Source organism: Euphorbia lathyris, chromosome 5, assembly GCF_963576675.1.
Source record: "Euphorbia lathyris chromosome 5, ddEupLath1.1, whole genome shotgun sequence".
NCBI lineage: Eukaryota > Viridiplantae > Streptophyta > Magnoliopsida > Malpighiales > Euphorbiaceae > Euphorbia > Euphorbia lathyris.
Window position 1 is genome coordinate 80,315,338 of NC_088914.1, and position 23,866 is coordinate 80,339,203.

General features: G+C 37.0%; 2 protein-coding genes across 3 annotated transcripts; both read right to left on the reverse strand.

Annotated features, from left to right (window-relative positions):
- Positions 1-2,647: 2,647 nt before the first annotated feature.
- Positions 2,648-3,458, reverse strand: LOC136228839 (uncharacterized). Its single transcript, XM_066017322.1, has one exon. The coding sequence runs from the start codon at positions 3,424-3,426 to the stop codon at positions 2,947-2,949; it is 480 nt and encodes a 159-aa protein (XP_065873394.1). The 5' UTR covers positions 3,427-3,458; the 3' UTR covers positions 2,648-2,946.
- Positions 3,459-5,521: 2,063 nt separating this feature from the next.
- Positions 5,522-12,827, reverse strand: LOC136229271 (protein MOS2-like). Of its 2 annotated transcripts, XR_010689028.1 has the most exons (3): positions 11,185-12,827; positions 10,104-10,350; positions 5,522-5,939 (listed from the first exon to the last, which is right to left on the reverse strand). XR_010689028.1 is itself a non-coding variant. In XM_066017944.1 (2 exons), exon 1 carries the CDS (start codon positions 12,604-12,606, stop codon positions 11,218-11,220), a length of 1,389 nt encoding a protein of 462 aa, XP_065874016.1. In that variant the 5' UTR covers positions 12,607-12,827; the 3' UTR covers positions 9,829-10,350; positions 11,185-11,217. The 2 variants fall into 2 exon arrangements, 1 of the variants encoding a protein (XP_065874016.1); XM_066017944.1 differs by lacking the exon at positions 5,522-5,939 and having other exon boundaries at positions 9,829-10,350.
- Between the last annotated feature and the right edge of the window lie 11,039 nt (positions 12,828-23,866).

The following is a 23,866-nucleotide window of genomic DNA, read 5'->3' on the forward strand; positions in this document are numbered from 1 at the left end:
ATATCTATTTAAAAGTGAGAAAATTAATATAATAAAATGTATTTGATGAAAATTTAAGGGAAATACAAATAAAACTATAGTAATTTCATCGATTTGTAAATAGATGATCCTGATATTGTTTCTTGCCAAAAAAAAAAAAAAAAAAGACATATATTTTACAAAATTAGCAATTAAAGTAATTTATTTAACACATTTGTCATGTCACTAAATTAAAATATCACACAATCAATTCAACATTTCATATCATCAAAAATATCATGTAAATAAAGTTAACAAATTAATGAGTCACATTATCTAGGTCAATATACCATATTATCAAAAGCTAATACTATTAATCAAATTCCTATATTTGCTAATTTTGTAAAAGAAACCCATCCATTTTATATTTGCAAATAGATAAAAACACAAATTTTATCTGTACTCCTTCTAAAATTTAATGTATTTATTTGAGAAAAATAAACTTAATCAATAAAAAATTGAATTAATAAAAAAATAGGGTAATTAATTTATTAATCCTTATATTTTAACAAAACACACTGTTGAGTCTCTGTATTTTCAAAAACACATGGTAAGGTCCCTAACCTTTTTCTCAGTGAACTGTTTAGTCCTTCTGTTTGTTTGTTAGATTTTTTACCGTTTATGAATTCGGAAATGATTAAATTACATTTTACTATTTACTTTCAAAATTCAGAAGAGGAAATCCAATTTAGAAGAAGAAACTATTTGTATGGAGAATAAGAAAAAGAACAGACTCAATGCTTACGAATTTGAACGATTAAGAAGAAAATAAAAAAGAATAATACTCAAAGTTAATTTCAAATGCAGTAGAGTTTAAAGGAAAGGAAAAGAAAAACGCAAATCCAAATTGACTAACGGAATCTTCATGAGAGTCTAACGGCAGGGACTAAACAGTTCACCGAGAAAAACGTTAGGGACTAAACAGTTCATCGAGAAAAAGGCTAGGGACTTTACCGTGTGTTTTTTAAAATACAAGGACTAAACAGTGCGTTTTGTCAAAAATATAAGGAAAATTATAAAACTAGGTCAAATGGGAAGGCCATTTACATATTTAACCCATTTACTCAACCTATTACATATCTAGACTCATTTTGTGTGACTTTCCAAAAATACCCCTGACCTTCCCGCTTCCCCCCTATCTCCGCGAATCACCGCTCCCCCCTATCTCCTTGGTTATGCGAAAAGTTGCTCCTGCATTAATGATTTCAAGACTTTTGATCTTCCTTTCTTCCTTTAAATTGCACGAAATCTGCACCATTTCGTCAAAATCACAATGAATTTCTCATTTTCCTCTTTTCATCTCTTGATTCTGCAACTTCCGAACCCTAGAAAACGAAGCCATGGTTTTTCATCTTCATGTTCGTTGCTTGGTTTCTTTCTTCTTGTTACCATCAAAGAAATGGTTTTTCTACGTTATTTCCTTCGTTCTTCCCATGTTATCATATTGTTATTGTCGCTTTTGGGGGTGAAAGGGGCGAAAAATGTAAGTATCTGTTTTTTTTCTGCGTTTTATCATGAATTCACTTCGCAATCGATGGTTTCGCTAAGCTTTGCGAAGAGAACGAGCCTGGAAAGTGATGATCTACTTCGTGTATTGATGATTTCGCGACGTTCTGCGAAGAGAAAGAGTCTGAAACGTATGGATCTACCTCGGGAATCTATTAGTTCGCGAAGTCTGCGAATAGATCCTTACGTTTCAGACCTCGCAGACTTCGCGAAAAAAATCGTTATGCGACGTAGATAGTCACATTTCAGACCTCGCAGACTTCGCGAAAAAATCGTTATGCGAAGTAAAATCACCTCTTCCCCTGCACATTTACATTCGCATGCTTCGCTAATTTTCATTTCGCGAATCCAAAATCGTCCTTTTTCATAACTAACACGGTTAATTTTTTCTGTAGATGGTTGAATACGTAACATCCCTTTCTGGAAGGCGGCGTACTGAGCTGCAGGGAAGATGATTTTCCTTCCTGTATAGGGATGAACTTCCCCAAGATTGACACATTCACTCCTGAAATGATTCGTTAGGAGAGGTTGTGTCAATCTTGGGGTGCACCATGGGACACGTCCATCCCATGGTGCCAATCTTGTTAGTAGATTTTGATAATGTTATGATTTGAATGTCGTTATTGTGGCAATCTTGTTGTAAATTTTGATAATGTTAGTAGAGTTCATTGTGGCAATCTTGTTGTAAATTTTGATAATGTTATGATTTGAATGTCGTTATTGTGGCAATCTTGTTGTAAATTTTGATAATGTTATGATTTTAATGTTAGAATCCGTTGTTGTTTGCCCTTTTTTTATTATATACCACTTCGCGAATTAGCTTCAAAACACATCCAGGCTTCGCATATGCGAACTAAATTCATCAAGCAAACCCAAACATTTACTTCGCAGACTTCGCATAGTATGGAATATGCGAAGTCAGACGGGATGGGGCGAGCCGCACGTAAATATTGAGGGTATTTTTGGAAAGTCACACAAAATGAGTCTAGATATGTAATAGGTTGAGTAAATGGGTTAAATATGTAAATAGACCTCCCATTTGATCTAGTTTTGTAATTTTCCCTTAAAAAGACTAATAAATTAATTACCCAACAAAATATGCAATTATTTCTTAATTAACGGCTGACAATAAGATTTTTTCATTTAAATGCAAAGAAAAACTTCGTCAACAAAGATCATTAATCATGGTTTAATGAGACTGGGAGGAGAGTCCCAATAAATGAACTCAGGCCTAGAGTAAGATGCCCTTTCTAAACATTTTCCTATATACTCCGGCCCTTGAGCTCAGGCCAATAAATGAACTGGGAGTATATTTTATAGCAATAACCCCATTGAATTGTGGAAACAAAATATAAATTACATCCAAGATTTAGAAACATCAAATTGTAAATTACCAAACTCAATCACCTAATCCTTCCGATATCATGATTTTTGACTTTCAGGTCCCAAAATCCCATTCACCACCGCAGTCGCCACTACGACGCCGATCACTTCTGCTCCGGCCACTGTACCCGCCTGTGCCAGTGCCCCAAAGTTCACCGCCCCTTCGATTTCTCTCTCTGTTCTCTCAATTCCTTTCTCCACTGTCTCTATCCCTTTCTCCGCTGTTTCAATTCCTCTCTCCGCCGTCTCGAAACCTTCCTTCACCAGTTCCTCTGTTTCCTCCTCCACTTTCTTCAGCTTCTTCCTCAGTCCGAATAACGGTATATCCTGCGCTATCGACGCCGATTCTCTTACCGTCAATGCCGGTGCCGCTGTTAGAAGGAAGATTAGCTGCCTTCTGCTGGAGAAAGCAGTCGGCGCGGGTTTAAGACTCTGCGCTTTGTAAGGCGGAGAGTGCGCATTGATGTCACGACGGAGCGAGAGGGTTTGTACGATAGATGAAGAGAGTGTGGAAGCCATTGATTCTAAATAGAAGAAAGGATTATCAGCATTTTGTTGCTTTTCAGTTTTATATATCCAATTTTCTGTTACGAAATTGTCCAACTCCGTCGATGCATGGACTGGACCTGCTTCGTTTGATAATGGGCAAGCTGGTCATTTCAGGTTGGACCAGAACGATGCCGTTTTGTGCGTTTTCATTTTCACACAATACAGCCGAAGGTTCTCTTCTTAATCAAGACATTCATGTCATTATGGGTAAGTTACAAATTAGTATTATGTACAAAGAATTTTTTAAAATGTCAAGTATTTGAAAATTAAAAGTGGTTTTAGTATGTTCAAAAAGATGTAGTTTTAATCTAATAAAATCTGTAAAACTGTTTTTTTTTTAAATCTAACAAAATAACCACCTATTTGATAAAAGCATAATAAAAATTGCAAAACTGATTTTAGATGTAATTTTCTCTTTTATTATTGTTAATTGGGATAAGGTAAAATATTTTTTAAAAAAAAATATTAATTTAGTCTCTACGTATAAAATAACATCAATATTGATTTAACGTTTAAAAACGAGTATCAATTTAGGTTTCCATAACGGAACGTGACACGTTATTCATATTACTCCGTTGAGTTATGTCAATTGTAAGTGAATAAAGAAATCAAAACCTAACGGGATAATATGAATGACGTGTCACATTTCATTCACGAGCCTGAATTAGTAGTGTCGTTTAAACGTTAAGACTAAATTAGTGTTATTTTATATGTAGAGCTCATATTAATACTTTCCAAAAAAAAAACTTTAGATCTATTTTGGTATCTTATCTTTGTTAATTTGTTAGAATAATAAGGTGGAAGTTTTACGGATATTCGGTCTGATTTTAATGAAACTATCTGAACCTCGTATTAAAAGGATTTGAAAAATCAAGCTTATCTGATAATATCTGAATTTAATAGAAGTATTTGAACCTCTTAAAAAAAATTTGTATACATTTACCAGTAATGGGTATGAAATTCCCTCCTAAATGTGACCTCTTACCACCATGTAAGACCTTGTACTCTTTTGAAAGGTTGATGATTACAAATCAGATAATGAATATCAAGATGACTATTAAAATTAATTGTCTTATTTTCTTGTTAACTTAAGTTATTTAGAACTTTAAATTATTTAATTTTGAATTTATTTATTAATTTGTAGAATATTAATGTTTCATTAAATTCATAATTTACTTACTCAATTTTGATGAGTACTTGTATCCAGGTGTACTTACAAATGAAACGAAAATGGAATTCCGATGAGCCCTAGGGAAAAGGGTTCGTAGAACATAAAAGAGTGATAAAGACCATGTTCGGCTACACCCATAGCATAAGCTATATCTAATAGAATAGGCATAAAATGTTCGGTCTAAAGCCGGGTAAGATCGGATCAGTGCCCAGAGGAATACTTCCCTTACCTTAGGTATTAGGTAGGACTAGAACCAAGCTAACCCGGCTTTTATGATGTATAGTGCAAACAAGCACGGGAAAAGATACTAATCCAAGAGAGAAAAGAAAGTCCGAGAAATTACATAAAAGATAGGAGAAAGTTTTTTTATTTTTTATCTAATAAAAGATAGACCAATCCACTTTAGCAGAAAAGTCGTAGCAGAATAACTTAAAGAAACATATTTTAGTCACTACGTTATCTAGTTTCTCTTCTCTCTCTTGTGAATGAATCTTTTTCGAAAATGCACTTCGAACTCTTCCTATACCCAAACCCATAAAGATAAAGCAAGCCATCTCTCCATCAAGACGCATCGCCCGGGTGTTCAACAGGAAGGTCAAGACAAACAGAATTAGAGTGGGAGATTTAGTGCTCAAGCAAGCTAGGGTAGCCCTTTTTTACCCTCGTGGGAAGTTTAGGCCAAATTGGGAAGGACCTCATTACATGCAAAAGATGTTACCAAGAGGAGCAGTTAAATTGGCAGATTGGAACGTAATGAATTTGTAGAACCAGTCAACTTGGATCGTCTCAAGAAGTATTTCGTATACGAGAAATGAGAGAAAATATTCAATTAGAAAAAAAAAAAAAACTAAAGGGAATTGATAACAAGTGTATTATTTTGTGCAAAAGTTGTTATAATAAAAAATGATTGATTACATGGAATAAAAGATGGGGAATGAACTTAAAATGATAAAGTCTATGACTAATACTATTTAAGTTAAGAAAAAAAATGGAACATGAAAGCAAATAAAGAAGAATGAATTCTTCTTTAGACTTGCGTTCTTTCTTCTTGGTAGTGACTTCTTCAATTGATTTCCTTTTCAAGCTAAGAGGCTGATCATGATGCATAACCCATATCTTATAGTCATCATTAGTAGATAGGCACTTGTTTCTATAAATGTTGTAAGAACCAGTACGCCTTGCCCATGTAGAAGAGATAATCACTGCGAAGAAGACTCACATTAGGTAGATGTGGTATGGAAGGAATAAGTTGGATCTCGCCACATTGTCTTTTGAAGCCTTGAAGGAAGGTAGAAAGATGAGTAGCGAAGACCTGCCAAACACAAAAGAATTAAAAGATTTGACGGCCACCAAGGACACCCATTTGATAGAAGAATCAGGGACGGAACCCAACCAATCAATCCAAGAATCCTTAAATCTTTGTGTACTGACCCAACGACCCAGTGTCAACACTTATAGCTACTAGGTTGTTAAGCACTGAAAGCCGGGGTCGGATTATAATATAAGAAGGCCGGTTCCTATAGATGAAAGATCCATCTGCTCATCACAGCTTGACATTCCACTTTGTGGTATCTATCATTCGATGGTCGCCCCTTCCCTTAAGTTAAGGTATGGTATACTCTACAAGTAGCCACACCAACCCTGCCATTAATTCATGCATTTAGCACGTTAGACCACTAACAATTGCAGGATCGAGGTCTACCTTCTATATCTAGATATAAATCATTTCCATAATCGAGTGAGTCTTCCGGGGGCTTATGAACAAACTGACTGGATGATCTGGATATGGATTTCCAATAATAAGAAGGTCAAAATATGAGAATAACATCACCTGCGAATACTTACCTATTCCTATTATCATCAACGAAGCTAAAGAGTTGTATGCAGAGCCAATGAAGAAATTAAGAAATTAAGAACAGAAAGCGCGATTAAGGATAGTAATGACAATCACCATATCCTTACCCCATTTATTGTTGAAACTATCCATCTCATCCTAATTACCCTAATGGGTATACAATTTGAACCTCATTCCTGTCACATATAATTAACGGTAAAAGTACCTATAAAGAATTAGTAAATAAAACAAATAAATTACACATATATTCCATCTGCTAGTATTATGAAAAGTTTTAACCATTTTCTCTGCTGCTGATATTTTTCACTTGCTTTGGCAGCCCCTGCATAAGAACTTGTAGGCTCTTTATCTTTTCTTACGTGGAAATCCACACATTCTCTCCATGTTCTTTAATTATTCTGTTCATAGTATAAGCTTCAGAGAAAGTTTAATACATTGACAGAAAAAGCGTCCAAAAAACTCCATAGAAGCAGATGCGAAAACACCCAACACCCCAAGTACCCCGTCTGGACTAAAATAGCCATAGCTTTGGGTACTAAAGCTAGAACAGTCCCATCCTTGGGATGAACCCCAGAAGCAGACCGAGTGTCTACAGACTGATGCCCTAGAACCACCCCTAGGTAAATGGAATAAATTTCGTATTCTTCATCATGAGTCATATCCTAAATTGCTGCTACGCAAATTGCTGCATCTAATGAACTTATGAGTTTGAGTATATAAGACAACCCTCCAACCTCTAATCTTTACATTCCAAGGGAAAATATTGGAAGCAAAATGATTATAAAACATGGAACAATATATGTAAACTTTAACTCGTGCAGTTTATGCAAATGATTAATTCACTCAGCAAGATAATTGCATTTCATTAATTCACTCAGCAAGATAATTGCATTTCATTGATTTCCTGATAAAACCCACCAGGGTAGAATTGGTCTTTCTATAAACGGTATTTCTAAAAACATAGGAAACGTGGGAAAATGGTAAATATTAAAAATAAAGGGACATACTTATAAATATCAGTATAATAAAAAAATTGGTATATTCTCTATAGATGATTACAACACTGAACATAAAATAGAAATTATTAGAAATTATCATCAATTATTAGAAATTATTCTCTAGAGCAAAGGTGAATCGGGATCTGTATACAAGATTGGATACGAAAGAAGGGGAAAGAGACATATATAGAATTGCTCGGATGAGAGATAGGAAGACGCGAGATCTCGGAAAAGTTAAATGTGTGAAGGATGTGGACCAGAAAGTCCTAGTTGGAGATAAGGATATCAAGGAACGATGGAGGTCCTATTTTGATGACTTATTTAATGGAGATCGCCAACAAGATGTTGGAGATATAAGTATCCACCACGATATGATAAATCATGAATGCCTGCGGAGAAATCAAAAGGGTGAAGTCAAAATGGCATTAAGTAAGATGAAGTTGAAGAAAGCAGTAGGACCTGATGGCATCCCTATTGAGATTTGGAGATGTTTGGGAGAAAGAGGAATCGAATGGTTGACGACGTTCTTCAACAAAATTTGGAGAAACAATAAGATGCCATCAGAATGGAGGAAAAGTACCTTAATCCCTTTGTATAAGAACAAAGGCGATGTCCAAGATTGTGCCAACTATCGGGGAATCAAATTAATGAGTCACACTATGAAACTTTGGGAGCGAGTGATTGAACAAAGGCTAAGGAGGACGGTGAAGATCTCGGAAAACCAGTTTGGCTTTATGCCGGGAAGATCAACTATGGAAGCCATCCATCTAATGAGACAATTAATGGAGCACTATCGAAATAAGAAGAAAGACTTGCATATGGTTTTCATTGACTTGGAGAAAGCATATGATAAGGTACCAAGGGAAGTACTTTGGTGGGCCTTGACAAGGAAAGGCATTTCGCGGAAATATATTGACATCATAAAGGACATGTATGAGGGAGTATGCACGAGTGTACGTACTAGTGTTGGGAAGACCGAAGAGTTTCCTATTACGATTGGAGTGCATCAAGGTTCCGCACTAAGCCCATTTCTTTTTGCCATCGTTATGGATGAACTAACAAGTTCACTTCAAGATGGTATACCATGGTACATGCTGTTTGCAGATGATATTGTGTTGGTTGATGAGACGAAAGAAGGAGTGGAGATGAAGTTGGAACTATGGAGGCAAACTCTAGAATCCAGAGGCTTTAAGTTGAGTCGAAGTAAGACAGAATATTTTGAGTGTAAGTTTAGCGGTCGTAGGAGTAGGGAGGCAGGGACAATCACCCTAGATGGGAGAGTTGTTCAGGCCTCGGATTGCTTCCGGTATTTAGGATCTATTATCCAAACGGATGGAGAAGTAGATGGAGATGTTGCTCATAGGATTAAAGCTGGGTGGTCGAAGTGGAAGAGTGCTACGGGTTTCCTTTGTGATCCCGGCATGCCTAATAGATTGAAGGGAAAATTCTACCGGACGGCAATTAGACCAGCATTGTTATATGGTACGGAGTGTTGGGCAGTGAAACACTGCCACATCCATAAGATGTCGGTGGCGGAGATGCGTATGTTGAGATGGATGTGTGGTCACACGAGAAAGGACCGGGTGCGTAATGAAATAATTAGGACAAAAGTAGGGGTCACATCTATTGAGAATAAAATGAGAGAAAACCGACTAAGGTGGTTTGGCCATGTGAGACGTAGAGCGCTTGATGCGCCGGTTAGGAGAACCGAAGAGTGGCAAAGGGATGTAGTGGTGAGGGGTAGGGGAAGACCTAAGCAAACTTGGAGGAGGGTGATCGAGAGTGATATGAGTTTATTGGGAATTGAGGAAAATATGGTAGTGGATAGGACGGAGTGGAGGGAGCGAATCTGTGTCGCTGACACGACTTGATTTTCACGGTTTTATATGATGGTTCATGTTAGCCGACCCCGAATCATTTCGGGACTAAGGCTTTGTTGTTGTTGTTGTTGTATCATCAATTAAGAAGTTATAGCTAAAGAGGAAGTTTCAATTAAGCTAAAACCATAGCCGGAATTGGAATAGTTTGTGTTTTCCCCCGGAAACGGTTTCCTAAACCAGAAAAATGTTTCCTATTTTCGGTATGTAGGGTTCCGTTTCTGAAACAGACACGAAATTTCCACAACTGAAGAAGAAGCTTGAGGGAATGGATATGATGTGTATTCCTATATCATATTTCCCTCCACTGGTTGGAATCTAGCTTCACATGGAACATCAAATTACTTTGATTAAAAGCTATTGCTCAAACAAACATGTTAAGCATAATAATAATAATAATAATAATAATAATAATAACATGATTTCTGGGCCTCTTGGGAAAAATAAAAAGAAAGAAAAGAGTTGACTGGATTTATTAAGTTAGCTTTCATTTCATGAATGCAAGAACACATTCTGTCAATTTAACTCATATTTAAGACCCAGGCCTCCCAATTACAGAAGAAGAAGACCACATCTTCTAGTCCAATAACAGATGTAAGCATTTGAAAAATGACAGTACAAGCTTAAGCTAAAAGGGAACAACCATTGAACAATATTCAATAACCTGAATTCTTAAATTGGTTATAACGTTGCAAAGTGTATCATCACAACAGCTAGAAGACGTTGCAAATCGAAGAGAGGATTACCAGCATTTAGAATACTGTATCTGTTGCCATGTATGGAATAGAGTAGTGTAAATTGCACACAATTTTGATTCGAGGCACCACAGCTTCTTCAGTAAGCCTATTGCACTCTTAAAAATAGATATCACTATAGACACTTACGAATCCTTCAAGCGGATTAAGCTCAAAGTTCACTGAATGAAGAAGCATTGTGTTTCTATATGCACTCAGATAGTCAGATCCATGATTCTTGATTGTGTCATCCAAGTATCTGAAAAAGAAATGGCAAAACATACTTTTAACAATCACATAGACTAAGACTGTTGCATCCTCTAGTTCTCCAAGAAGTCAAAATTATTCAGTGTAAAACACCTCTGGCAACAGTTACCAAAATATTTATCTTAAGAAATTCTCAAACAAAGCAATAAGGTCAAATATTCAGTTAAACCACACCACAATTACACTTTTTTTCATGGTTCCAAAATTATGTTAAAAGATAGTAGTACTGCACATTAGAAATTGAAGATGATCTCATAGTTATTGCAGCAGCGATGGATATAGCTGCATGCAATCATCAGAAAATCATTGCTCCCAATTCTTTTCCTTCATTATGCAAGGGGGCTACAACCTTCTATACCAGTAATTTGGATCCACCCAGTGTGTAACTATCAAAAAGCCATATTTACTGCTAACCACTCGCATGTAACCATCGGAACTTCTTGGTATAAATCCTAGGTTAATTGTTAAATAAGGTTATGATCCTCTTGCTCAGCAAATTGATGTATGCTATTATCTCTATTCTCTATGATTATCATAGTACCATCACATTTTATAGACCCGCAATAGCATAAAGAGAAAACCAAAACAATCACATGATGAAAACAAACAAACAAGCAAGTTCTTCAAGTGAGCAGGGTGATTACGTTACAAGGCTCTTTGTGTATAAATGCTATATATCACATTAAGCAACCAATACAATAACTAATTTGTTTAAACGATGAACCGCACAAGATTCGAATTAAGCAGTATTAAAAGTTATATATCAAGTACAATATAAAGGCTACACAAATAACAGCACAAGAGAAATCAAATAGCCCTGAAGTACCTGTTGACAACTTGACAGGATAAATCACAATTATCAATATCCAATGTAACTAGGATCCCCAACATACTCCGCAACTTGTTCGAGTTTGACATTAAGCAACTCATGAGTATCTAAATCTTGTACAACCCCAGTTTCTCGATCCAAATCCCTCTTAACCAAATTCCCATAAGCACCCTTATGTTTACCATACAGAACAAGAACAGGACCGGCTCGTCGCGGTAATGCAGTCTCAAGAAGGTCCTGGTTCACTCCTTGTACTAACTCCTTAGTATCATCCATGGAGATATCACACACATAAGGACCAACCACATCTACCACCTCCCCCTTCTTCAAATAAAATCTTCCTCCTTTCAAATCCTTGCTGATTATCCTCACCCGAATATGATTCCTGAGCCATCGCATTCTTTCATCTTTCGATTGATTACTATCTCTCCTCAAACTCACTCTGCTTGCTTCAGCTGATTTAGAAATGCGTTTCTCATTGTCTCTACCTTTTAGTTGATTGGTCTCTATCTGTAAAGCCTTCAACTTCCTCAAGCACTTCTCTTCTTCCTTAGATCCCAAATCAGCAATATCAGAAATCCGCAGTTTGAGCTCTTGTTTAGTTTCTGAAAGCTTCACAACAACACAATCATCATCTAGTCTCTCTAAAATTTTACACTTCGAGCCAAAAATATCTCTTCCACCATCAATGACTCTCACCTCTTTACCAACAGAAAACCCATCAGCATGCCCACCTCTGTCTCTTTTCTTCTCTTTTGGCTTGTCCGTATCCTTAACAGATTTATTACTAGTATTGGAAGCAGAAGCAACAAAGCCCAAACCTTCTTTATCGGTTCTCTTATGGTATTCCTTCACTTTGACATCTCCCTTGGCGTTTTTGCCTATTCCTCTTCCTTCATACCAACCATAACCAGCCATTAAAGCCTCAGCAAACCCTTCTACAGTAACACCGTTAAATTCCTCCAATCCCCGATCTTCCGGCAATCGCTGGAGATCATATCTCAGTTTCTCCAACATATTATCAGCACCCTTATGCTTCTGCTGACCTTTTACTCCTGCTCCTCCATCAGCATCCCCATCGGCGTTACTCTGCTCCCGGATATTAAGACCGTAGCCCATAGTATTATCATCACCACCATCTGCGCCAGTAGCGATCTCGAAACGGAGGCCTTCGCTGCCGGATTGAAGAGAGGGAAGGAGTTCAATGTTCTTCATACGCTTGTGAGGGCGCCATTCGTTCTCTTGCGGTGGGATTATAGTCCGATTAGAACTGGCTAGGGTTTTTGAAGGATCAAATTCAGTGACATATTGTTTTTCAGCGCCATTGTTTTTGCCTAAAACGTCGAATTCAGAAGAGGCTTTAGGTTTGTGAGAGGATTTGGGGGCTGATTTTGCAGGAATTGAGAAGGAGAGCTTCATTGTTGCTCAATTTCAACGGTGAAAGATCGGCGAGATGATTCTAATAGCAAGAAACTACCTGCTTCGTTTCACAATGGGCATATGGCCGTTTCAGGCGGCTATGTTATGGAGGGTCTTGACATCCATTTTAAAAAGGGCTTAATACATCAACAATACAGCTCAACTTGTCTCAAAGTTTGATTTACATAGACAATACTCCTCAACCAGTTTGCTTAAAATAATCTGAGGTTTGCTATTCTGTTGCGATAGCTACAAGGATAAAAGTATAAGGGATAAGGTATCAAAATATACCTAAAGTTTTTTTTTTTTTTTTATGGAACTGTCAATTTAGGTTCAACGTTCAAAATAGCACCAAGAGATAAGGTGCCAAAATAGACCTAACGTTTTTGGAAAAGTGTCAATTTAGGCTCAACGTTCAAAATAACACCAATATAGGCTTAACGTTTACAATATATCATCAATTTAGGCCTCACGTATAAAATAGCACCAATATAGACTTAACGTTTACACAATAATACGAATTTAAGGTTAACGTTTTACAAAATATATACAATTTAATCTAAACTTCACAATTAAATTAACCATATTATATTCAAAATATCTATGACTCCTAAATTCAATGGCTCATGTAATATATGTAAACTAAAAGTAATTTAAAATTGCGATGTTTATCTTAAATTGTATATATTTTGTAAAACGTTAAGCTTAAATTCGTATTATTTTGTAAACGTTAAGCCTATATTTATGCTATTTTGTACGTGAGACTTAAATTGATGCTATATTGTAAACGTTAAGCTTAAATTGATATTATGTTGTAAACGTTAAGCCTATATTAGTGCTATTTTGAACGTTAGGTCTAAATTGGTACTTCCCCAAAAACCTTAGGTCTATTTTGGTACCTTATCCCAAAATATAATAATCGAGAATTATTATTCAAGGTTTGGTACGTGGGATATGGATATGGATAAAATAATATATTTTACTATTTTAACATTATCTAAACTATATAACATTAATTTGAGGGATAATGTGATCTTTTCCATCCTATTAAAATCGCAGGAGCTTATCACACCTCCTTGTACCACTCCCCTCTTGGATATAGGATTTGTGGGATAAAATCTGTCTCACTCTTCTATTTCTCAAACAAACACAGAGTAACTTATCTCGTGTTTTTTATCCATATCTCACCTCTTATATCCCTTCTAACAAACACCCCGTTAGTGATTTGAATTTGTTTAGAGAGATCTACCGACCCTTTAAATTTTATTACAGTATTCCATTTGCTCCATGTATTTAAAGTGGTATAAATTTCAATTTATCCAAATATATTAAAAAAATTTGAAACTTAAAAGATAAAGGTCTAATTCGTGATTATAAGTCCTTAAAACAAATTAATTATTTGTTTTATATATGGAAAAATTACAAAATTGGGTCAAATGGGAGACTCGTTTATATTTTTAATCCATTTACTCAGCCTACTACATATCTAGACTATGTTTGTGTGACTTTCCCAAAATACCCTCAATATGTTTGTAATTTTACGGCGCGATTGTCTCCCTCCCATCTGACTTCGCAGATTTTTGCGATATGCGACGTCTGCGAAGCTAATGTTTGGTTTAGTTGATGATTTTAATTCGCATATGTGAAATCTGAACGTGTTTTTAACAAAATTCGCGAAGTGGTATATAACAAAAAAGACCAAACAATAAGGGATTCTAACATTATCAAAATTTATAACAAGATTGCCATAATAAACTCCTAACAATCATTTCAAAGTGAACGTGACGAATCTGGACGGAAATTTCTCTCTGTATTGGAAGTCCAGACCTTTTGGGATGAGAAATAGAAGTCCGGACCTTTTGGGATGTCTCCCATGGTACACAACAAGATTGCCACTATAAACTCCTAACAAACCATTTTAAAGTGAACGTGACGAATCTGGATGGGAATTTCTCCATGTATCAGAAGTAAAGCCATTCCCTCTACACCCCAGTACACCGTCTTCCTGCGGTATGTTATGTATTCAACCACCTTCAGAAATTTAATCGTGTTAGACAGAAAAAAGGAAGATTTGGCTTCGCGAAATGAGGATTCGCGAAGTATGCGAATATAAATGTGCAAGGAAGATGATGATTTTACTTCGCGAAACGATGATTTCGCGAAGTTTGCGAGGAGAAATGTGACGCTCTGACTTCGCGAAAATGGATTACGCGAAGTCTGCGAGGGAAAAATCATGAACTTTATCCTCGCAGACTTCGTGTAATCATCGTTTTGCGAAGTTAAATCGACACCTTTCAAGCCCTTTCTTCTCGCAGACATTCGCGAAAACGGCATACTCTGAGTGAATTTCTGGAAGAGAAACCGCAGAGAAAGCAGTATATACTTACATTTTTCGACAAAAATCATATGATAAACTGGGAAAAACGATGAGAATAACGTAGAATAATAATTTCTTCGATCCACGCAAGAAGAAATAAACCAAGAGACAAACAAAAACAGGAAGATGAAGAACAATGACTTCGTTTTCTAGCAATAGGAATATGAAGAATCAAGAGATGAAGAGAGGAAGAAGAGAAAGACATGGTGATGTGGAGAAATGGTGCAGATTTCGCGAAATATAAAGGAAGAGATGAAGATCAAAGGTATGGCAGAGCAACCGTTCGAGTAAGGAAGAGAAGAGGGAAGGGAGAAGATGAAAGGGTGGGGGTATTTTGGAAAAGTCACACAAACATAGTCTACGTATGTAGTATGTTGAGTAAGTGGGTTAAAAATATAAATGGATCTCCCATTTGACCCAATTTTATAATTTTTCCTTTATATATTTTTATAGTATTTTTATAGATTTATAGACTTAATCGCGATATTTAAGTAAATTTAGGAAGCCCCGAGAAGTTCGATACCTTGGAGATGTTATCAAATCTCACAACCCTAATTTGGCATTTCTTATTGAAACTCTAGTTCTTGGTTCGAAGATTGAAATGTTACGACGAAAATTTAATTTTGAAGGAAAGTTTGTTGTTGACTGTAATGGGCATAGTGGCGGCTTGGCTGTGCTCTGGAGGAATAGCCTGGATGTCAGCATTTCAGGGTATTCAAATCATCATATTGAGGTAACTGTCCGGGACTTGGTGCATGGGGATTGGAGGTGTGTCTATTTTTATGGTTTTGCCAACAGGAATGATCACAGGAAATCTTGGAGTTTGCTTAATGCAATCGCATCCTCCTCTATCCTCCCTTGGGTAATCCTGGGAGATTTCAACTGTATTCTAGACCAATCTGAGAAGAGAGGGGGTGCAACATTCCCTGCTTATTTAATTAGAGCTTTTGTTGATGCTCTGTTGCAAAATTCTCTTCATGAGATTCCCCTTAAAGGCAGTAATTTCACATGGGACAGAGGGCGTGGTACTGATCACTGGGTTCAGGAAAGGCTGGATAGGGCTTTTGCCTCGACATCCTGGATTAATCTATTTCATGATTTCACTCTGTAGAATCTGATCAGCCCATACTCGGATCACTCACTGATCATGCTCAAAAAGGAGACTTACACGCAAACCAAAACTAAGCAGTGGTTCAGGTTTGAGATGGGTTGGATCCGGGAAGTTGGCTTCACGGATTTCGTTCGGTCTAGTTGGGAGAGGACTAGACGAGTTGGGATAGTGCCGAAGCTTGAAGCTTGTGCATCGGCTATGGGTCAGTGGGGGCGAAACTATAAGCAACGCTTCACAAAGAAAATCTCACGGTACAAGACTGATCTGTTGAGGCTCAGGGATCGCACAGATAGCGATTCAATTACTAAATATGGGGAAATTAGAAAACACCTCGAGCAGGTTCTTGAAATGGAAGAAGATTATTGGAGGCAACGGTCAAAGACCTTCTGGATGGTGGAGGGAGACAGAAATTCAAAGTATTTTCACGCATGTGTAAGAGCCCGGAAGAAAGCTAATAGAATAAATTCATTGAAGAATGAATTGGGAGATCAGTGTGCTGAGGCCGACGGTATGAATTCTATCGCCAAGAACTACTTTGATAAATTGTTCTCTGCTTTTAATGCTTTAAATTATGACATTGTGGATGTGGTACCAACCCTGGTGACTGTTGCTTTTAATGATGTGTTGATTGCTCCGTTTGATATTGAGGAATTTAGAATTGCTATTTTCCAAATGCATCCAGATAAATCCCCAGGGCCTGATGGGCTTAACCTTGGATTCTTCCAACACTTTTGGAAGTTAATTGGGCCGGAAGTCTTTAACGCGTGTGTCAGTTGGCTGTCCCGTAATGAATTCCTTGCTTTCCTAAATGATACCATAATTGTTTTGATTCCAAAGTGTGACCAGCCTGAGGCTATGCCTGACCTTAGGCCCATCTCCCTATGCAATGTCTTGTACAAATTGATTGCAAAGGTCTTAGCCAATCGGCTCAAAATCATCCTACCTGACATCATTTCTGAAAGCCAATCGGCTTTTGTCACGGGTTGAAGTCTTGTGGATAATGTGTTTATTGCTTTTGAATCTCTGCATTACATGCAAAAGAAAAAATTGGGTCAAATTGGTAATGTTGCACTGAAATTAGATATCAGTAAAGCCTACGATCGAGTTGATTGGGGTTTTCTGAGAGCCGTTATGATCAGAATGGGTTTCCATGACAAGTGGATTGAGTGGATTATGCTATGTGTCTCAACTGTCTCTTACTCTATGGCTGTGAATGATAACATGATTGGCCCAATTATCCCTAACCGTGGGCTTCGCCAAGGTGACCCCCTCTCCCCGTACCTGTTTATTCTGTGCTCGGAAGTTCTGTCTAGAATGCTAAGCCAGGCCGAAACAAATGGCACCCTTAGAGGTTGTTGTATCGCTCGTGGGGCGCCTAGTATCACACATCTTCTATTTGCTGATGACAGCTTCCTTTTTTTCAATGCCTCTATGGGGGAGGGTCAGATTGTGCTAAATATCTTAAAAGATTATGACCATGCTTCGGGTCAGGCAATCAATGTGCAAAAATCCAGAATCTTCTTTAGTGAAAATGTTGCGCAGGACACTAGAGCCGCCATCTGCTCCTTATTAAGTGTGTCTGCGCCCCTTAACACGGGAAGATACTTGGGCCTCCCCTCTTTGATTGGCCGCTCAAAAACAGAAGTGTTTAAATTCCTTACAGGGAGATTACGTAAGAGGCTTGGTAGTTGGAGTGTTCGGTTCCTCTCAAATGCAGGCAAGGAGGTACTTCTGAAATCGGTTGCACAGGCTCTCCCCACATTCTGCATGAGCGCCTTCCTGATCCCAAAATTTATCTGTGATGAAATGCAGAAGTTAATGAACTCCTTCTGGTGGGGTATGAAGGAGAACGGCATGAAGAGCATTCATTGGTTTAGCTGGCAAAACCTGTGCTATAGGAAGGAAAAAGGTGGCCTGGGCTTCCGAGATCTTCGGGAGTATAACTTAGCCTTGTTGGGAAAACAGGGGTGGCAGCTTGTCAATAACCCTCACACGGTGGTCAGTAGGATGTTCAAAGCTAAATATTATCCGAGAAATACTTTCCTGACCTCTAAATTGGGCACTAATCCCAGTTATGTTTGGAGGAGCATGTGGAGTTCTAGAGAAGTGTTGGAGATAGGGCTGAGATGGAGAATGGGAAATGGAATCGAGATGTCTATTTGGGGCGATCCTTGGCTTAGAAAGGATAAAATGTTTAAAATTTGGACCCCAAAACCGGATGAGATGGAGAATGGGCCCGTGGCAAGCCTCTTTCTTCCGGGGACTAGGGTTTGGGATAGAGGCAGGTTAGCTGCTTTGTTTTCACCGGAGGAGGTTGATGTTGTACTATCCATTCCCATTCCGATTAATCCACGTAACGACAGGCTCATTTGGCATTTTACTAAAGATGGCTGCTACTCAGTCAAATCCGGATATAGGCTTCTTGAAGATAGTCGGGGCTCTCGTGTGGCGTTGAACGGATGGAAGAGACTATGGGAACTAAATATCCCACCAAAAGTTAAAAGCTTTTTGTGGAAACTGGCCTCTAATATTCTCCCTACGTGTTGGCGTCTAAGATCTAAGCATGTGAATATTCCGTATGATTGTCCTATGTGTAAATCTGATATTGAACATGATTGGCATCTGTTTATCTCTTGCCCATATGCAGCTGCTTGTTGGGCATATATGGGGTTGCCTGCCCCGGATGAATTTCAGGATAGTCTTGCTGATTGGTTTCTGAATATTTGTGATTCAATGTGTAACAATATTGCAGGGGATGCTGGAATAATCTTGTTGGCAATCTGGACTCAGAGAAACAATCTTGTCTGGAACGGAAACTGTCTAACGCCCCAGGCTGCCATCAACTCGGTTCGTCGTATCTGTTTTGATTGGAGGGTCACACGTGTTCAGAAAACAGCTGATGCCTTTAATGGCGCTGCTACATCCGGTTCTGGGGGGAATTGCTCACACACATGCTGTTCCTGAACAGGTATCAGATATTGCTGCAGGACTCGGGCTTGCTGCTGCTGCAGTTTTGAATATTGCTGGGATTTCTGGTGAGAACTTTGCTGTGGATTTAAACTTGGTCGCGGCATGTGGAATGGTTATGGCTTCGAACCCTGTCATTGTTGCGAGAACTGTCGCTCCTGGCGAGGAGAGTCTGCGGACTGATGATCAAGGGCTTGATGTAGGGGCTGGTAGCGGTGCGGATGACATTGCAGATTGGGACGGAATGGCGGGTACAGCAGGTGCTGCACTTATAAATAATGCAGCTGGTGCTGCGCTTTCTGCCCCCGAAGACCCTCGCACGGATGGAGAAAGGGCTGATGCTGAATGGGCGGTAAATGACGCGGGATTTGCTGCGAGGTTCCGGCTCGGTTGCGTCTGCTGGCGTAATGAGTTGGGAGAAGCCGCCTTTGGGTTCGTTGAAATGCAATGTGGACGGTTCTATCTTCAGGATTGAGAAAAAATGTGGATTGGGAGCAGTCCTTCGTGATTCAGATGGAAGATGTTGCAGATACATGAGCTTGTGGTACCCGGGAGTGTTTGATCCAGGGATAGTTGAGGCGGTGGCCCTTCGGCAGAGTTTAATATGGGTCATATCTCTTAATCTCCATAATGTCATCTTTGAAACAGATGCCAAAACAATTGTCAACAGCCTCAAATCCACTGCGGAGGATATCTCGGACTTAGGAGGCATTGTTCAAGAATGCAAAAGCCTCCTATCTTTATCGCAAAGTTTTGATGTTCGTTTTGCGCCCCGTCAATTGAATAAGGCAGCACATGCCATAGCTAGAAATGCTTTGTCAAATGCTAGTTTTGCTTCTAGCACTTCCTTGCCTATTTGGCTTGAGGTTATCTTATGTAAGGATACAATTAATTCTCAATAAAGCCTCCTTTTCCGTAAAAAAAAAAAAGTAAATTTAGGAAGCAAATTTAGGAAGCTAATGAAATACTAACATTTAAATTGAAGAGTCCAATCAAAATTTTTTGAACAAGTTTATAAACGCAAATGATGTATTACCTTTACGGTTGATTATGATTACTATTAATCTCAACCACCCAATTATATTAACAAGCAATTCAATTATTTTACCGGTTAATTGTTGTTTCGGTCTTCTACTCTCTCTCCATCTTTCTTTAACACGATGCATCTCCTCACAGCATCTCTGCTTCAGTCGCCTTTCATTGGTTACATTCTCAACCATGTCGGCTCTTCGGCAATCTCGTGTCTCTTTTACAATTGGTGATCTTTTGGATAGATTAGAAACAACAGGAACATGAATATTAGGTAATTTTTGCTAATTTTGTTTGGTTTTGGTAGAATCTTACATTTCTGTTCCTTTGGTCAATTTCAAGCTTTAAATTCTTAAAATATCATTTCTGATTTGTTTGCTTTATCTGCTTCTGATTTTGGGTGATGGATTTTGTTTCTTTCTATTATATACCTTTGTTATATAGCCGAAATTTTCTTTAACTCCAACTATGGAAGTCCTCATACAATGCCATTTCTCTTCCTCTCTTGCTGATTCTGAACTCCTCTTCAGAAATCAGGCTTTCTAAGTCGTTTTGATTCTGCAAATTTCCACCATTTTGCTGCTTGGTGCTCCAGGTCGGCACCCAGATGTTTTATTAATAATTTGTATCAGACTTAACTTAACCCAATGATAAACAACTAGGTCGAATTTTAGAGTCAGTAATACTACATTTAGTTTCTACACTTTCACCCGATTGACTTTACTGTTAAATCAGTAGCTGGAAATTTATGGGTAACCTTTGTTGATTTAAACCGTTCAAACTGTGCTCATTTTCATAGGACTTCATGTTTTAATTCGCCAATGGATAAAATGGGAATTTGAAAATTGGGTTCACTATACTCAAGCTTTTTGAAGAAATGACTTATTCAAAACCCCCAGGGCTTGAAAGTTTCTCTGGGATAGAGAAAACATGTTCACTGGCAGGAGTTGATTTGGATTTGGGATATTCATAGCATAAATTATATAGCAATTTTCTTTCAGGTTTACGTAATTATTAGGAATTGAAATGATCAATTAAGATAATTTGTTGAGCAGAGAGGGAAGTCATTTTCTTTGAAGCATTGTGCAATTTCTCTTACTTTGGCAATTGGATTAATTACTGGATCACCTTTATTCAATTGGTCTGGTAATGCACATGCATCTAGTCCTGCATTGCATGTTCTGGCCGTGTTAATATCTAAACCACCGATTAAGGACCGAGGAGCACTCTTAACATATGCATTTCCAATTGACAGTATAGCTATAAAGGAAGTGCAGAAACCACTTGAAGATATCACAGAAAGACTCAAGATTGTTGTAGTCAAGACACTTGATTTTGTGGAAAGAGTAAGACTCCTTAAACCCTTTTTGGCTTTTGGATGAATACAATATGTGGTAATGGCTTTATTCTCTTAAGAGATTTTTCTTTGTTTATAATCTTAGGTTAATGGTAACATGAAAAATATTTGCATATCTCTTGATCCCTTAAAAGCATGAAAAGAGTTTTATCATCTCAGACCTGACTAAATGAAAAGAGTTTAATCATCTCAGACCTGACTGAATCAAAGAAGGACCATGGAGTATAACTACTTGACAAGCTAGAAGCTGGAATGAATGAGCTTCAACAGGTTGTTTAGTATAGGAATAGAGATGTAGTGGCTCCTAAACAAAAGGAGCTACTTAATGATATTGGGGTACGTAATGTTGACAATAATGGCTAATTATATGCTTAAATTTCAGCTTCATGATTATTCTTGAGAGAGAATTGAAAAGGAAATATAAGACTAAGGTGCTGATTTAAAAGCTCAAACATTTGTTGTGATTGTTTAAAGTGGAATAATATTCTAGTCCTTAACAGTAACTTTAATATGTGGATTAAATGTTAGTTAAAAGGAATAAAAAGTTATATCATGTTACATAGATTTCAATAGTGCTTCAAAATATGTTATGGTACCTTGAATTGGAAATCCTTACAGCACTCAACTGTATTTGAATTACATACACAAGATTTATTCATTTCAATTGCATCTTTTTTCTCCTTTGTGATCATAAAAATGATAATAAAAGATCGAAAGGACTGAGGTATGTTGGTGCAGCTCTTACAGGAGTTCCTTAAAACTAATTCTCACATAACCTTTGACCTGTTACCTCTAGGCATAAACCATGTTCTATGGATGTAAGTTAAAAAGTATCCTTCAATTTATTGCAGCGGATAGCTTTGTTGTCCAAATGGGAGATTCTATTTGTCTTGCAAGGGTTTTATTGATCCTAGTACCAAGAAAACTTGGACCATTGGAGATAATGGTGAATGAGGAGAAATTTCCTTCCGACGGGGCAACTTTGGAAATAAGTTGCTCTCTATTTGTTCCAGGGTGCTCTTCAATTTTAATTTATTAGCTTTATTTATTTCTAAAATAATCATGTGTTGTGTTGGATTTTTGATTTTATCTTATATAAAATTATGAATTGACAGGAGCTTGGTTTATAGAAGGTGCAGATGAAGCTTCCATTCAATGCATTTGGAACACAATGGTGATGGCTAGAGATGCGAGTTGAATAGGACCAAAGCTTCTCCTGCTCATTTTGATATTGTTTGTTTCTTCCAAAATTGTTATGTTCGATTTTAAACGAGTTTGAATAAAACTCCGGTTCAAGCTTGGATGCTAAAAGAAAGTAAAGTGACACTGATTAGAGGAGGATTACATTGTTTTGTGTCCATCAGATTCCTACTTTTGCATTTCCTTTAATCAAGCATTCTCAATTTTTCTTTTTCTTTGTGGGTTTGCTAGATAGATAAAATAATGCATGTGCCTTAAATTTATTTGGAAAATTTTAAGGTATTGTGCTGTAATTGTTTCTTGGTTATCATATTTGCAGCAGCACATATAAATTTTATACAAAAACAATTAGGCGAAGACATAAAAATTTCTTGAAAATGGGTTAAACTTAAAGATTAATTAATTAAGGAGGACCCAGAAAACCTAGCCGTCTCACTTCCTTCAAAAGCAAAACATTTGAATTTACATAAAGATTTTATTTTTAGATATAATTTACGTATAGTTTGGTTAAATTTACGTAACCTTTTTATTTGAAGGAAAAAAATTCACAAACCTTATGAAAATAGAGTTTTACGTAAAACCTATGAATTTTACGTAAATCTTTTATTTTTAAACATAATTTACGTAAGCTTTTACTAAATTTACGTAACCCTCTTACTTTAAGAGAAAAATCCACAAACCTTGTGAAAATTAGAGTTTTACGTAAAACCTTTGAACTTTACATAAATCTTTTATTTTTAGATATAATTTACGTATAGTTGACTAAATTTACGTAACCTTTTTTATCTTAGGAGAAAAAAATCACAAAGCTAGTGAAAATAGAGTTTTACGTAAAACCTATGAATTTTACGTAAATCTTTTATTTTTAGACATAATTTACGTAAAGTTTGACTAAATTTACGTAACCTTGTTATTTCAGGAAAAAAATCCACAAACATTGTAAAAATTAGAGTTTTACGTAAAACTTTTGAACTTTACGTAAATATTTTATTTTTAGATATAATTTACGTATATTTTGAATAAATTTACGTAACCTTTTAATTTTAGGAGGAAAAAAATCACAAACCTTGTGAAAATTAAAGTTTTACGTAAAACCTATGAATTTTACGTAAATCTTTTATTTTTTGACATAATTTACGTAAGGTTTGACTAAATTTACGTAAACTTGTTATTTTAGGAGAAAAAATCCACAAACCTAGTGAAAATTAGAGTTTTACGT

Excerpts from the sequence above, each read along its gene's own strand:
- LOC136228839 (XM_066017322.1), bottom strand. The coding sequence starts at position 3,426 with ATGGCTTCCACACTCTCTTCATCTATCGTACAAACCCTCTCGCTCCGT.
- LOC136229271 (XM_066017944.1), bottom strand. The coding sequence starts at position 12,606 with ATGAAGCTCTCCTTCTCAATTCCTGCAAAATCAGCCCCCAAATCCTCT.